Source organism: Nannobrachium achirus, assembly GCF_963921795.1.
Source record: "Nannobrachium achirus genome assembly, chromosome: 5".
In the NCBI taxonomy this organism is placed as follows: domain Eukaryota; kingdom Metazoa; phylum Chordata; class Actinopteri; order Myctophiformes; family Myctophidae; genus Nannobrachium; species Nannobrachium achirus.
Genome location: NC_137814.1, coordinates 50275935 through 50290774, shown reverse-complemented (window position 1 = coordinate 50290774; position 14840 = coordinate 50275935). Strand labels below are relative to the sequence as shown.

The following is a 14840-nucleotide window of genomic DNA, read 5'->3' as shown; positions in this document are numbered from 1 at the left end:
TCTGCACTTATTGGCAGGGTGAATCTTATAACCTGCTGTGGGTGAAGACAAAGCCTACTAGTTTACATGTGTATGGGAGCGTGCTACGGGCTACTACGGGCGCGCTCTCCACCAATGAGTGGACAGGTCGTCAGAGTGAATGGTTGAGCTGCTGTAACTGTAATTATAATGTAAATCTGACAAGGTGCTCCTCAATGCGGCCGGGTGGTTTTCTTGTCCCTGCACCCACTGTGGCGATGCCTATGACTTTATTTGCAGTTGTTTGTGGTCTGAAAACTAAAACTAACCACTTTGCTTCATCATGAACTTAAGAAAACTACAAACAAGAACGTGTTCCAGTGGATCCAATGTAGTAATTTACCAACATGCCAACACACACAAAAAAAAGTTTAAATATGGAGATACAAGGTTTCTGCCCGACAGCAATGATATAGCCTACTGTATGTGTGTGTGACATTTATAGTTAAAGTGCTCTGTGTGAATGGCCCTTAAATCAGGAGAAACTACTCAGCCATTACTGAGTTAAAAGAGTAGTTCACGCCAAAATGATTTTTTTTCCTATTGATTACTCATGCCATGGACACTTGAGTTCAATAATATTGTTTTGTATTTGTCGCATTCCTAAGACAAAAAAATGTATTATAGTAAATTTAGCCCCATTGATTCTGGATGGGGACCCACATGCATTACTCCCCATCCAGGTCCCCATTCGGAATCAATGGGGGTACATTTATTGTAATCAAATTATTGTCTTAGGAATGCGACAAATACCAAAAAAATATTATTGAACTCAAGTCTCCATGGCATGAGTAATCAATGAAAATAAATCATTTTGGGGGTGAACTACTCCTTTGTTTGTCAAGTTTTGTTTCTTTTTCATGTTTAAAAGATGCAAAAGCAGTGCTTTCTGTGGCACGTTAGTATCTCTTTAAGGAGTACAGGAAGTGAGCATCAATTCAGTCTTGTCATTTGACACCTCTGTCATGTGACTTCAGGCGGCAGTGCACTAGTAGATTCAAGGCACAGAGAGCAGGGCTGCAGTTGCCGCCTGTTTTCTTCTTTGCAAACATCCTGCTTGTACTTTCTCCCAGCCACAGCACTGTTGGTATGTATTGACATCTTTTGTTGTGATTGTGCTTCATTATTTTACAGGGAAAAGATGTTTGTGAAGACCTATCAAGTACTCAAAGCCGTTTTACTTAAACAAATTGTGACATTATGTAATAAGTATTAAGAAAAAACTAACAATAAAAAGGTACTAAAGGAAAAAAAAAGACTAAAATCAATAAAAGTTGAGCAAGGGTAGAGAAATAGCTTAACTCGACCTCAGCTAGGCAAAGCTTTTTTGAAAAGGTGAAAGGTGGGTTTATTTGAGCGGGTTTTTACAAAGGAAAGGAGAAAGCAGGATCTTATCTCCATTGTTGGGAAGTGCTGCATTCCTGGGGGGAAGGGGGCAGCAACAGCAACACTCCTGCACAAAGGCTATCTTAAAGGGGCACTCCACCACTTTTCAACCTATGTTCATATAATTGGTCTTCACTCAAAAATAGCTTATTTTTTTTTTTTTCTTTTTTTTTTTAAGAGGAGGGCTGTGGGCAGGTCAGAAACCCATCGTCTTGTGACATCATCGATTGCCAATCCAGCTTATAGAAACTGCAGGCTTTCTATTCCTGAAAAGTTGCAATTTTAAAGTGGAAGCCATTGTTCTCGCGATAATAAAAATCTAAATATATTTTTCAAAAATATGGATTACATTTTTTTGGGGGAAAATGATGATGTCACAAGACGATGGATTCTGAACTTCCCACAGCTCTCCTGGGAGACTTGGACTGCGTAGAAAAGAATTGTGATATTTTATCATGAACATTAGTGATGACCTATTATATGAAGACAGGTTGAAAAGTGGTGAACTACTCCAGGGGTTGACACTAAGGTGGTCTTTACATGAGGTCGATTTTTTAGTAGACGATAGTTTTTACTATTGATTCGGCCATTTTGACACACGGAGACGCGTTTTTATGACCCAATCCGATACTTTTCGGAATTCGGCTCTGAAAGTGCATTTCTGTGGTTTCGCATCGTTTTCGCACCGATGTAATATAGGAAATCGGCCGCGAGTGAAAATGCGATGATGTCATAGCACCCCCTCCCCTGCTCCCCTCCCCTGCATGCTGCATAACAGTGTCACAGTCTGTCAGACTAACCGAAAATATTATTATTATTATTTGTGTTGTTGTAGGCCTAATTAAAACCCAGAAAATAGCCTAAACTGAACACATAGTGATCTATTAGCCCAAACCTCATTTGATGTCAGGAGTTTATGAAAGCCTTTTAAAAATGTCTATAGCCTATTGGCTATAAAACATTTATTGGTTTATAGACAAAATAATCAATTACAACTGCCAGCAGAAGTAGGTCAGATGATGATCAATAATTACGAGTCGCACCTGGAAGCCTAGCCTGACGGAGCTGCAACAGCTCTCCTCTCCGCAAAGTTAAATTAAACCATTAGGCTATGGATTGGTATTCAATTCTAAGCAAACTAATGATTAATGACTATTTTGCGTTCCCCCTTTTCAACTTCTCACCAACAAATACTGGATTAATTCTTCACGCACCGCGACCGCATCTCATCACAGAAGCAGCGAGCGGACTAATGAGTGAGTAATATTGTAATATGCTGAGTCTTGCTGACAGACAGACAGACAGACAGACAGACAGACAGACAGAATAAACAGTCCAGTGTCAGTCCACTGTTAGACCTAACTGTCCAGTCAGTCAGAGACCACGACTCCACATCATAATCACAAAAACTTATATCCTCGCTCCCTCTCCTCTAGGCAAAGAAATCATGTCCATTATGAGCTTGCAGATCGGCTATTTCGCTTTTTCTCTCAGTGCGTCCAGCCTCCTCTTAAGGCACGCATGTTGCTTTCATCATCATCATACCATTTAAATATTAAAACAGCGAAATTAAACAAATTCCGCATCCCATTGCACCAGTGCGTCAGTTCAGTAAGAGCTAAGGTATGGCAACATGACTGTTGTCTGGTCTTGCACGTGTGAAGGCACGCTGCAAGACAGTCATGTTGCCAATACTTAGCAACAGGCATGATGAATTTATTTTAATAGGTACATTTTATTATTTCCCCTTGTAATCAAGGTATGGTAGACTACCATACCCATATGTGCCCCTGTAAACTACTCCGTTCGTTCGCTGCCTCGCATGGCGTTATACTTCTGTGTTGCAGATAGAAGACAGAACTCACTTTACATTGCCCATCCCTGTAGATAATGTCCAGAAATATGCTCCATAGGCTATAAATGTTCCGACCTTCATCTTGTGAAACACCAACAAAAGGTGACTTTTGTTGGTGTTTCACTTCACCTCGCTAAAAAACCTCCTTTTGCGGGACTCATTGAATATGCGAACAGACGATAATAATATGGATTTGGGAGCATAGCCTAATTACAAAGCATGTCTCATTAAAAACAATATAGCCTATATTTTATAGTTGAAGGGTAAATACACAGTATAGGCCTATGTAGGCTGGAGTGGGAACATGACACATTTTGCTTGATTCATGCGTTGTCAACTTGTCGTTTAAACGCAGAAAAACGAACCAACAACCAGGTGTAAACGCGACGTTTTTTGGGTAATAAATCAAAAACGAGACCGGCAGCGTTTACAAGCGAACTGGTATAAAGACCCCCTAAGGTCTCAGAGGCACTTGCCCATCGGGCAAGTACAGGTCATGTTCTACTTGCCCGAAGGTAATGCCCACTTGCCCGAAAAGTAAATTGTCCTTTATAAAATGATAGGTACGATTTTAATTACCACTCAATTTAACACTTATTTCTTTACTTTCTGGGCCTGTGCGATAAAATGTCATACCTCAATACCTCCAAATCCAAATACCAAATACTTTAGCTATGATTGAATATGTCTATGGGTTCACACTTGTTATTTTTTATTTTTAAATGTAGCAACAGTAAAAACAGCACATTATAGGTAAATAGTGCTCTTATTTTACATTCCACAGACCAGAAGACACAGCGCACTGGCCACGTTCAGGTGTTTAGACAGATATCTCATGTTTATAGACATTTGTGTCCCCTCTCAAATGAGCACTTGCCCTGTCGGGCTTGGGCAACCTGAAAGCCAACTTCACCTGCCCTGACGTTTTATTTACCTGCCGGGGGCAGGTGGGCAAGCCTTAAGCTGTTTGCACACTGCTGCGTTTTTCGGGCCGAATATCGGACTGGATTTCGGAGCACGCAAATAAAAAAATCAACCTCACGTTATGTCAGTCACGTTTGCACACTGCCGCACGTTTCGCGCACCACTCGGTCCCTTGCTCTCTCTATCTCTCTCTCTCTCCTTGCCCTGAAAAACGCATTTCGCAACGGAAAACGCAGCAGTGTGCAACCACCTTCAGTGTCAATGCCTGTACTCCTTTAAGTAACACAGAGAATAGATATTTTACATTCTCCAAGTGTTACCTGTTATATTCCAAATTGCTGCTGTAGCAGCAAATAAAAGGCCAAAGATTGACATTAGATTGCAGGAACTATTATGCTTGAAAAGACAAAGGCCTTTGAATCAGCTTTTCACCTCTGTTTCCCCTTAAATCTCTGTTAACCTGTAACCTGAGATCAACCTCCATTTGAGCCTACTAAATGATGGTCATAGAAGAGAGTAAGAAATGGTATAGCACAGCAGGGCTCATACACCTTGCTTATACGCTTACACTCAGAATTTAAGCTTACACTAGTGAAGAATTAATCAAATCACTTGACTGCATAATGTTGTGTGTAAAGCTTGTATTGCTAAAATGTTACAATACATGCACAGCTTGTGTTGCTTAACAGGGTTTGGGGGCACGATGCAACACACACACACACACACACACACACACACACACACACACACACACACACACACACACACACACACACACACACACACACACACACACACACACACACACACACACACACACACACACACACACACACAGGGAAGTACTTGGCCACGGGAAAATCACAGAAGTGGTCAAAAAAGAGGAACTTGACTGTAATGATGCACAAAGAAATGCAGAACTAACTAACATGATGAAAATTATAATTATATGAATATACTTTGTTGAGTCTGTGTATGCTCCAAGCAGCAGCACTGCCCTCGTGGAAAGATGCCACATTTGTTGTGCAAAGCTCCCATTTCAAGTCTTCAAATGGATACAAATCATTTGGAAATATTTGTTGTGCAAAGCTCCCATTTCAAGTCTTCAAATGGATACAAATCATTTGGAAATAGACAATCTACAAGCATCGTAATGCATTGTGAGCTTGTAGATCGGCTATTTTCAAAAGGCCAGAATGTATATAGGGCTGAAGTGGTTAATGTATGTGTTGTGACAATAGTTGTGCCCGGGTAGCTCAGTCGGTAGAGCTCTCGCCTTTGGACCACAAGGTCATGGGTTCGATTCCGGGCACCGCCAACTCAGCATATGAGTAGCACGGCTTGGCAAGCTGTGCGGCAAGTACTGGGAGCTGATGGCAGGTGTGGCGCTCCACCTCAGCAGTCCATCTCCCAGGGGTCTAGCGCATTGTAACGGGGTCAGACTCCCGCGTGTTACCGGCTGATACCGACAATAAGCCACTCCCGACCTACTTTTTGATAATGGTCAAAATCTACAAAGTAACTAGTAAGTTAAGTTTTCAAATAATTGTAGTGGAGTAAAAGTACAATATTTGCCTCTGAGATGTAGTGGAGTAGAAGTAAAAGTACTGAAAATTGGAAATACTCAAGTACCTCAAAATTTTACATAAGTACTGCAAACATTGCAAAGACAGATGTCAAGGTTTGCAGGACCCATTGTTATAGTAATTTTCAGGTCATACTATTGTATATAATATGAAATTGAATTTCCACAAGGTAGAGTGACAATGAATACAATATATTTATTAACAACAAGATCAAGAGCTCTGAGACAACACGCATGCTAGTGTCGCTCCCGTTCTCTGGGCCGTCTCTCATTTATACAAGACGGTGTGACAAGAATAGGTGAAAGGGTGTCTACTAAACAGTGTCTAAAGATACATTTCTGTTGTGAAGAGTCTTCCGTATATGGACTGATGACGTAGGAGCCAGCCAGCATTTGCCAGCTTCCACTTGCCCTATTGCACCGGCCTCATCCTGAAGGGACAAACGTGGCAACTTTCCATGATGTTGATGCTTGGAGAATATACTAACTCAAAGGTTGCAGGACCCATGCTCAGTCAGGTGCCAGTCACAAACCTGAATTTACCTGCGAAATAAACCACTGCATAGGGTCATTGGCCGAGGTTTTCCAGAAACAAGGAGGGACTGACAAGTAGACTGACATTTAAACATCTGTAAGCGTACATTAAGCGGAGCAATTTTCTACCGATGAGTCACAGTCAATTTTAAACACACCCCTTTTATATACACACACACACACACACACACACACACACACACACACACACACACACACACACACACACACACACACACACACACACACACACACACACACACACACACACACACACACACACACACACACACACACACACACACACACAACCTCCCATGTTATCAGATCTTGGAAAAAAAGAAAGCAAAACTAAACTCATTCCTTTTGTCATTTTGCAGGCAGTCAGGCACCAGGCAGCTGTAAAATGGCACAGCACGGAGTTCAACTGGACCGGGAGCAGTTCTGCTGTTCTATCTGTCTGGATCTAATGAAGGATCCAGTGACTATTCCCTGTGGACACAACTACTGCAGCAGGTGCATCGAGCTACACTGGAACCAGCCCGACCAAAGAGAGAGATACAACTGTCCACAGTGCAGACAGACGTTCAACCCAAGGCCCGTTCTGAAGAAAAACACCATGCTGGCCGAGGTGGTGGACAGCCTGAAGAAGACAGCGCTCCAAGCTGTCCCACCACCTCCTGACTGCTATGCTGGACCTGGAGACGTGGCATGTGATTCCTGCACTGGGAGAAAGCAGAAAGCAGCCAAGACCTGTCTTCAGTGTATGGTCTCTTTCTGTGACACTCACCTCCAGCCTCACTATCAGTGTCCTGCCTTCAAGAAACACGAGCTGGTCAAAGCCACCTCCAAGCTTCAGGAGAACATCTGCTCTCTTCACGGCGAGGTAAAGAAAGTCTTCTGCCGCACTGACAAGAAGTGTATCTGTTTTCTGTGCTCCATGGAAGAACACAAAGGTCACGACACGATCTTGGCCGCGGCAGAAAGGACTGAGAGACAGAAAGAGCTCGATAAGAGTGAACAGCTAATCCGGCAGAGACTCGAGGAGAGGGAGAACGACTTGTCGGTGCTTCACCAGGAGGTGAAGTCCATCTATGTCTCTGCTGATAGAACAGTGGAGGACAGTGACACCATCTTCACCGAGCTCATCTCTTCCGTCGAGAAGATACGATCGGAGGTGAGGGACCAGATCAGACACCACCAGAAACATGAAGTGACTCGGGTCGAGGAGATGAGGAAGCGCGTGGAGCAGGAGGTCACCGAACTGAGGAGGACACACGCCGAGCTAACGCGGCTCTGCCATACAGAGGATCACATCCATTTTCTAGACAGTTACACCTCCCCACCAAAGATCAGGGAAAGCACGGACGCAACCGGCATAACGGTCCGTCCACTGAGCTACTTTTATGATGTCACTATAGCTGTGTCAACAGCGAGGGAGAAAGTGGAAGGCGTTCTTAAAGAGGAAGGCACAAACATTTCAGAGGCATTATGTCAAGTAGATGTTCTTTTGTCAAAACCCACAGATCCCAAGACCAGAACTCAGTTCTTAGAATATTCGCGTCCGATCACGCTGGATCCAAACACGGCACATCAACACCTGTCTCTGTCCGAAGGGAACAGCAAAGTAAGGAGGGAGAGCGCAGAGCAGTCGCATCCTGATCACCCAGAGAGATTCCGTGACTGGTATCAGGTTCTGAGCACAGAGGGTCTGACCGAACGCTGCTACTGGGAGGTAGAGTGGAGCGAAGACGCTCACATAGCGGTCTCGTACAAAGACATCGGCAGAAAGGGAGCCACAAACGAGTGTGGATTCGGAGGCAACAACAAAAGTTGGTCTTTACGCTGCCATTCTGGTCTGTCCGGAGGTTATGTTTACAGACACAGAAATACAGATTCTCGTCTCCCAGGTCGCGTGTCCTCCAGGATAGGTGTGTACCTGGATCACAGCGCAGGTACTCTATCCTTCTACCGCGTCTCCGACACCATGACACTCCTCCACAGAGTGCACACCACCTTCACACAGCCCCTCTATCCTGGAATTTGGCTTCCATCGTTTTCTGGAGGTTCTGCTCAATTTTGTAACCCCACGTAGATCCTATTTTGGGATCGTCTCTCGCGACTCCTGAATACCTCTTTTCTCTCATGGTCAACATTATTACCTAAAAGTATACTGTTCTGTTTGACCACGTAAATCATTACATTGTTTATGGAAAAACGAAAACGAATTCTTTAGTGTTGTTACTAATGTAAAAGAGTTATATCCTTGTAAAAGGGCGAGGTCGCTTTTCACCCTTAGGTGTCTAAGGGTCGATTTATACTCCACTTTTAGAGCCTAATTCATTTCGGTTCGGCTCTGGCTAAACTATGATATGGTGTCATTCAGGACCATATCATAGTTTAGACAGACGAAACCGAATACAAACCGAAATAAATTAGGCTCTAAAAGTGGAGTATGAATCGACCCTTACTGGTATTAATTTCTACAAAATCCATGCATTTGCCTCCACAACGCGTTGTGATGCGACGCGTTGTGAGCTTGTAGATCTGCTATTTCCACTATTTGTCATTTAAAAATATATATATGAACATTTTTCAACATAGGAACGATTATGACGATCATGTCAAATAATTGCGATTAGACGATTATGTAATAATTGTGACAGCCCTGAACCCTAGCATGCAGTGTCCCTTTGTGCATGCCGTAGTTTGCCTCAGCAGAGGAAGTGAATTCCATGCTGCAGGTACAGTAGGTGCATGAGAACTCCGTAATCATTTTCACACTGTGTTACACACATGTGTAATGTATGCTGCTGCTGCGCTGTAGACTCAGAGGACCACTGTGTGCCTCATTTATGTTTATACCAGAGATTCAAAGTAAAGACAACATGAGTGAGAGCAAGTCCTGTGTGGCCGTGTCATCACTACTACACCATAGACACCTTTACCAAGTAGACAGGAAGGCCCCAGATACACTAAGCTCTGTCACTCTTTTTCAAAAGAGTTCACAATATTCACAATACTTTTTTTTTTATGGAGATGATGATCCCAATGAGTGGTTCTCTATTCATTATAGAAACAAATATGTTTTCTTTTGTGTATTTCATGTAAAATTGCAAATAGGGCAAATGGAAGCAGGTGTACCGTTCGTTACGTTGGCAGCATTATTCGGTGCCAGCCCTGGTACCATTTCCAAACATAGGAGTTCCGTGAGACTGGTGAAGTCAAAGGAAGACAACACCCCAAGCAGACTCGGTTCCTTGACCTTGCTTCACTGAGGAACCAGTTAGCCTTAAATTCCACCCACAGTTTGTTATATTTACTGTGTTTATCATGTCCATTTGGTTCTGTATTGTGGACGAATTTCAGTTTTACATGTACCTAATCAACTAAAATGCAAGTGTGTTGAATTTTAACGCTATGTGCCTGTATGTTTGGGGGTGGGGTGGAGAGAGAGAGAATAAAACAAGACGTTTTCCAAATCAAGTGAATGCGCTTTTGTGTGTGTGTGTGTGTGTGTGTGTGTGTGTGTGTGTGTGTGTGTGTGTGTGTGTGTGTGTGTGTGTGTGTGTGTGTGTGCGCTTGTGTACGTGCATCCTTAGCCACAGCTAACAAACTATGCACACAGGCCACTAAACTAGTGTATTGAAACATTTGCTTTCACATGAGGCAGGCAACCCCTCTCCATTCCGCCCACCCCTCCCCCCCCCCCCCTCCTCCTCCACTGTGTCCCCACTCACTCTGTCCTTGTCATCGGCCACGTCACACAGGACATCGTCCAGGTCCAGGATGCCACCGTCGCTGTGCTCCAACCGGTGGACCTGCAGCCAGTAGCCAGCATCCTGCAGGGAAGAGGTGGAGACCAGGGTTATTACACTTAACCAGGGACGCGCAGAGAATGTTAGAGACGCAGGGGCTGAAATCTCTAAAAGAGCCTTTTGGTGAAAATATTGAAAATAGCAGACCTCCAAGCTCACAACGTGTCGCGCTGCGACACGTTGTGAGCTTGGAGGTCAGCTATTTTCGGTACTTGATACCCCACTGAACTGAATAATCAATCAAGTCAATACTGGTGATGTGGCGTACGGCATATATTTCTACACAGAGAGGGCAATTTTTTCAACATAAGATGCTGCATCCAAGTTCAGGAGAGTTTGGACAAGGCAATTCATTCTCTTGAATACTGCCTTCAGGTATGGCATGGAAAGAGGGCATTTGCATTTCTTTCACCATAGTAAAAACTGCATTCAATTTCAAAGTCTGGAGAGGGCTCCTTTTACAGACGGATAAAAGGGGCTCAAGCCCGCTTTGATGTCTAGGTGTGCATGTACGTGCCTGCAGTTAACCAACACTGAAGGACACAGGGAGAGAGGGATGGAGACCAGGTTTATTACACTTGACCCATTTAGACCTGGGACGTATTATCACGCATTACTTCTTTAACCATTCGTTTGTGCTTTAACTATAGCAGATCTACAAGCTCACACTGCGAGCTTGTAGATCTGCTATTTAAAAAAATGTGTGACCGATTCTATAAATGTCTCCTAAATCCTAACAGGTTTCTGAAAAACCTACAGTTTATGTGTCATTGGTGCTCAAACTTTTTCACGTCAAGGACCCCCAAAATGATATGTATTTGGCCACGGAGCCCCCATCTCAAAGCATTTAGTTCCAGGGACCCCCAGAAGCAAAATCTGAGTTACAGATGTTCACAAATGACACAGGGAGAGAGAGAGAGAGAGAGGGGTGGAGACCAGGGTTATCACAGTTCACAGCTCACAATGCTAAGATTATCTATTTTCACTATTTTCCTGAGCTTTCTGAATCCTGCCCCTGTCTACCCCAGATTACCCCCCAAAAAAGGGGGGGGGGGGTCAAAACTAAACTAGCAAAACTGCTTTAAAAAAACAAATCAAAAGAAACTGAAGATAGAAAATAAAATATTCAGAACTATAATAACCTTGGTAGAGACGGGATGGGACACAGAGGGGGCGGGGGAACGGAGGAATGGACTGGGGGGATGGAATGGAGAACGGGAAGGAAGGAAGGAAGGAGAGATGTAATTATAATCATAGCTAGAGTATGTCTGAGTGAAATCCATCAGTTCTGCATTATTATAGAGCAGTGGTTCTCAACCGTTTTACACCAAGTACCACCTCAGAAAATATGTGTCTCTCCAAGCACCACAATAATAACTGATGTTAAAATACAGGTGTGTAGCCCTACCCCATCCTATTCAGCGATGCACGGTTAACACAAGAGGCAAACTTATTCCTTGAATTCATGGAGATTGTTTTGTTTTTGTAGCTTAAGCCAATAATTTGATGACCGGGTCATCGGACAGATTTAGCTACTACATTTGTGAACGTCCCGTGCAAACTGATGATATTTCTAATGTGATTAATCTGTTCTCAACAAACCTTCTGTAAACAGCTAGGTATGCGTTCACGCTCCTTAGGTATGCGTTCACGCTCCTTTAGAGAGCCTATTTCAACTAATTGCTTGGTCAGAAGAACTACCTGTAACATAATGTAAATATCTCATTCCACAATTTTTTCTTATTTTTGGGATACTCCTCCAGTACCACCAGAGGGGGGCCCCATGTACCACCAGTGGTACACATACCACAGGTTGAGAACCACTGTTATAGAGGATGCATCTGTGTATCATCTATCTCAGTGGTTCCCAAATAATCTTTTAATGTCGAGAGCTCCAGACCCAAAAGAGAGATTAGACGTTTGCCCGGGACCCAAACTAGTGAAAAGAGCAGATCTACAAGCTCACAACACAACGCGACGGTTTGCGCCGCGTTGTGAGCTTGTAGATCAGCTTTTTTCCACAATGTCTTAAACATTTGTTTTCCAATTCATGGCATTTCTTGAGATTTTTAATGTATTTATAAATGAAATTACTTTATTACCATTAATGAAAATCTTCAAAATGTTTTTAAATAATAATAATTAAAAACCAAAAATGTAAAAGGGACCCATAAACATGTGTCCACGAACCACAAATGGGTCCCGACTCCCGACCCAGTGTTTGGGAACCAGTGATCTATCTAATAATGAACAGCTGATGGAGGTAGATACCGTAGATGAAGGACAGACACAAAAGATAGATGGAGATGACTGACGGCCAGACTACACCAAAAAATGCGCGCATACGCGCGTACTGTCCGTGAAGACGCTCGCGTATGCGTAAACGCTCCAGGCTACACCAAGGAGGGAGTATATGTGAGGAAGACCAGATAGTCTGTGTACAAAACGCATACGCATGCTTAAAAAATAGAACCGATCCTATTTTTAGGGAATGCGTATCCGTGGTTCGCGCTATCCGTATGCCTGGTGTAGCCGGCTGAATTGACACACATTGGATCTATCCAAAACGCGCATACGCGCACACGACCCACATACGCACGCATACGCACTGACGGGCGCAAAACGGCTTGGTGTAGTCCGGCCGTAAAAAAAAACTAAAAATGTAAAATCAGTCATGTATGTTCAAATGTGTTTTGAGCTTTAAGCTCCTCCGGCAAAACGATACAAAGACCACAGCGATTGAAAAAGATAAAAGAGAGTGGGAGATCCTCAAACGGTTTGACATTTTGGCAAGACATGCAAAGACCCCACACAGAAAGGGTGACATGACAGTTAAGCTCCATTAAGCTCCATTAAGTTTGCGTGTGGAGAGTGTTATGAGAGAGAGTATGCACTGAACTATTGTAGAGTATATGTGATAGGGATGGGACGATGAGCGATATTATCATTTATCGAGATAAAAAACACTCACAATAATCGCATCGTGGAGATTTAATTTATCGCAATATCGTCCTCCATCATGCACTGGGATCAATTCACCTTTTATTTGCAGAGCTGCATATCCGGTACCATTTAAACCCTCTATATTTGGTAAAAGGTACTTTACGTACTTGATACAATCTTTTTTTTTTCACTCTCTATCAAATGTCTTTGCCAAAAAATAGCCGATCTACAAGCTGCGACTCGTTGTGAGCTTGTAGATCGGCTATTTTTTAGCAAATGTTCCGCCCCAGGATAATGGATTTTGATTATCGCGATAATATCGTAAATCCCGATTTCTTTTGTCACAATAATCGTGATATGACATTTTCATATCGTCCCATCCCTAATATGTGCACCTCTGTACAGTATGTGCAGGTCCTCCTGGAGCATGCCAGATTTGACAGGGAATGAGTCACGACTTGGCAGTAGATTAATCCCCACAAACGCGTGCGTGCCCCACACACACACACACACACACACACACACACACACACACACACACACACACACACACACACACACACACACACACACACACACACACACACACACACACACACACACACACACACACACACACACACACACACACACACAGTCCCGAGGGTCACATAGCCTTGTTAGGCGGCAGTGGCTCAGGGGTAGAGTTGCCGTCTTACAACACCCAGTTCAATCCCAGGCTCCCCCAGAGTTAGTGTCGAAGAGTCCTTGAGCAAGACTCTGAACCCCTAGATGCTCCCGATGTGCAGGTTGGTGCCTTGCATGTTTTCCTCTGCCATCGGTGTATGAATGTGTGCGTGAATGGGTGAATGTAATGCACAATCTATGTTAAGCGCCTTGGATAAAAGGTGCTATATAAAATGCACCTTCTTTATTTAGATTTTTATATATACACAGTGGTTCTCAAAGTGGGGTCCAGGGACACACAGGGGTCTTTGAGGGGTCCAGAGCAAAATGTGTTAATATAGAATCTAAATAATTTGAACCCCATATATATCGGATATATAAAACAAATATAAAAAAGATCTACAAGCTCCATAAGCTCACAACGCGTTGCATCGCGTTGTGCTATTCTTCTACATCTAGTGCTACACTCTTGTCTTGTACAACAACGTCTAATCACGCCATCTTTCCACGCCAAGTCGTTGACATACAAAAGATTATAACAAAATTATATTTTTAAACTTGCTTCATATACAAGTAATCGATAGAATAATCCCAAAGTAAATTGATTCATAGTTGCAGCCCTACATCTATTGATGGACAAGAATCAGCTGTAACAGAGAGCATGTATAGAATGTGTGTGCGCGCACATGCGTGCGTGTGTGCGTGCGTGCGTGGGAGCATGTAAAGAATGTGTGTGTGTGTGTGTGTGTGTGTGTGTGTGTGTGTGTGTGTGTGTGTGTGTGTGTGCTTGCGTGCACACATGTATGCATGCATGCGTCTAGCATTCCGCAGGCCCCTGTTGGTCTAGTAAAAATAGCTCAGAGTAAATATCACAGTGCCACACCTTACACAGAGTATTAGTACTGCTGTAGTAAACAAGGTTAGAGGGTGACGGTACTGGAAAATACCACACACTATCATTTCATCAAGCTCGGTAATCACATATACACAGTACAAGCACAATACTTTAATCACAATATACGTTGTACATACCTACACACAACAATGATGAAGCTATATACAGACATGCACAATACTTTATACATTACGGAACACAGAAACATACAGAGAC

General features: G+C 43.2%; 2 protein-coding genes across 4 annotated transcripts in view; one reads left to right on the top strand and one right to left on the bottom strand.

The window, feature by feature from the left end:
* The window catches only part of LOC308286036 (partitioning defective 3 homolog), a 430195-nt gene that overhangs the window by 353872 nt on the left and 61483 nt on the right, over positions 1-14840 (bottom strand). For all 3 annotated transcript variants that reach the window (XM_080726998.1, XM_080727000.1, XM_080726999.1), the window contains exon 2: positions 10043-10144. In XM_080726998.1, the coding sequence (XP_080583124.1) occupies positions 10043-10144 (102 nt within the window). The remainder of the gene's footprint in view (positions 1-10042; positions 10145-14840) is intronic.
* On the top strand, positions 2655-8397 carry LOC308286096 (tripartite motif-containing protein 16-like; the record flags this gene model as incomplete). Its single annotated transcript, XM_080727054.1, has 2 exons — positions 2655-2660; positions 6683-8397. Exons 1-2 carry the CDS (start codon positions 2657-2659, stop codon positions 8395-8397), a joined length of 1719 nt encoding a protein of 572 aa, XP_080583180.1. The 5' UTR covers positions 2655-2656.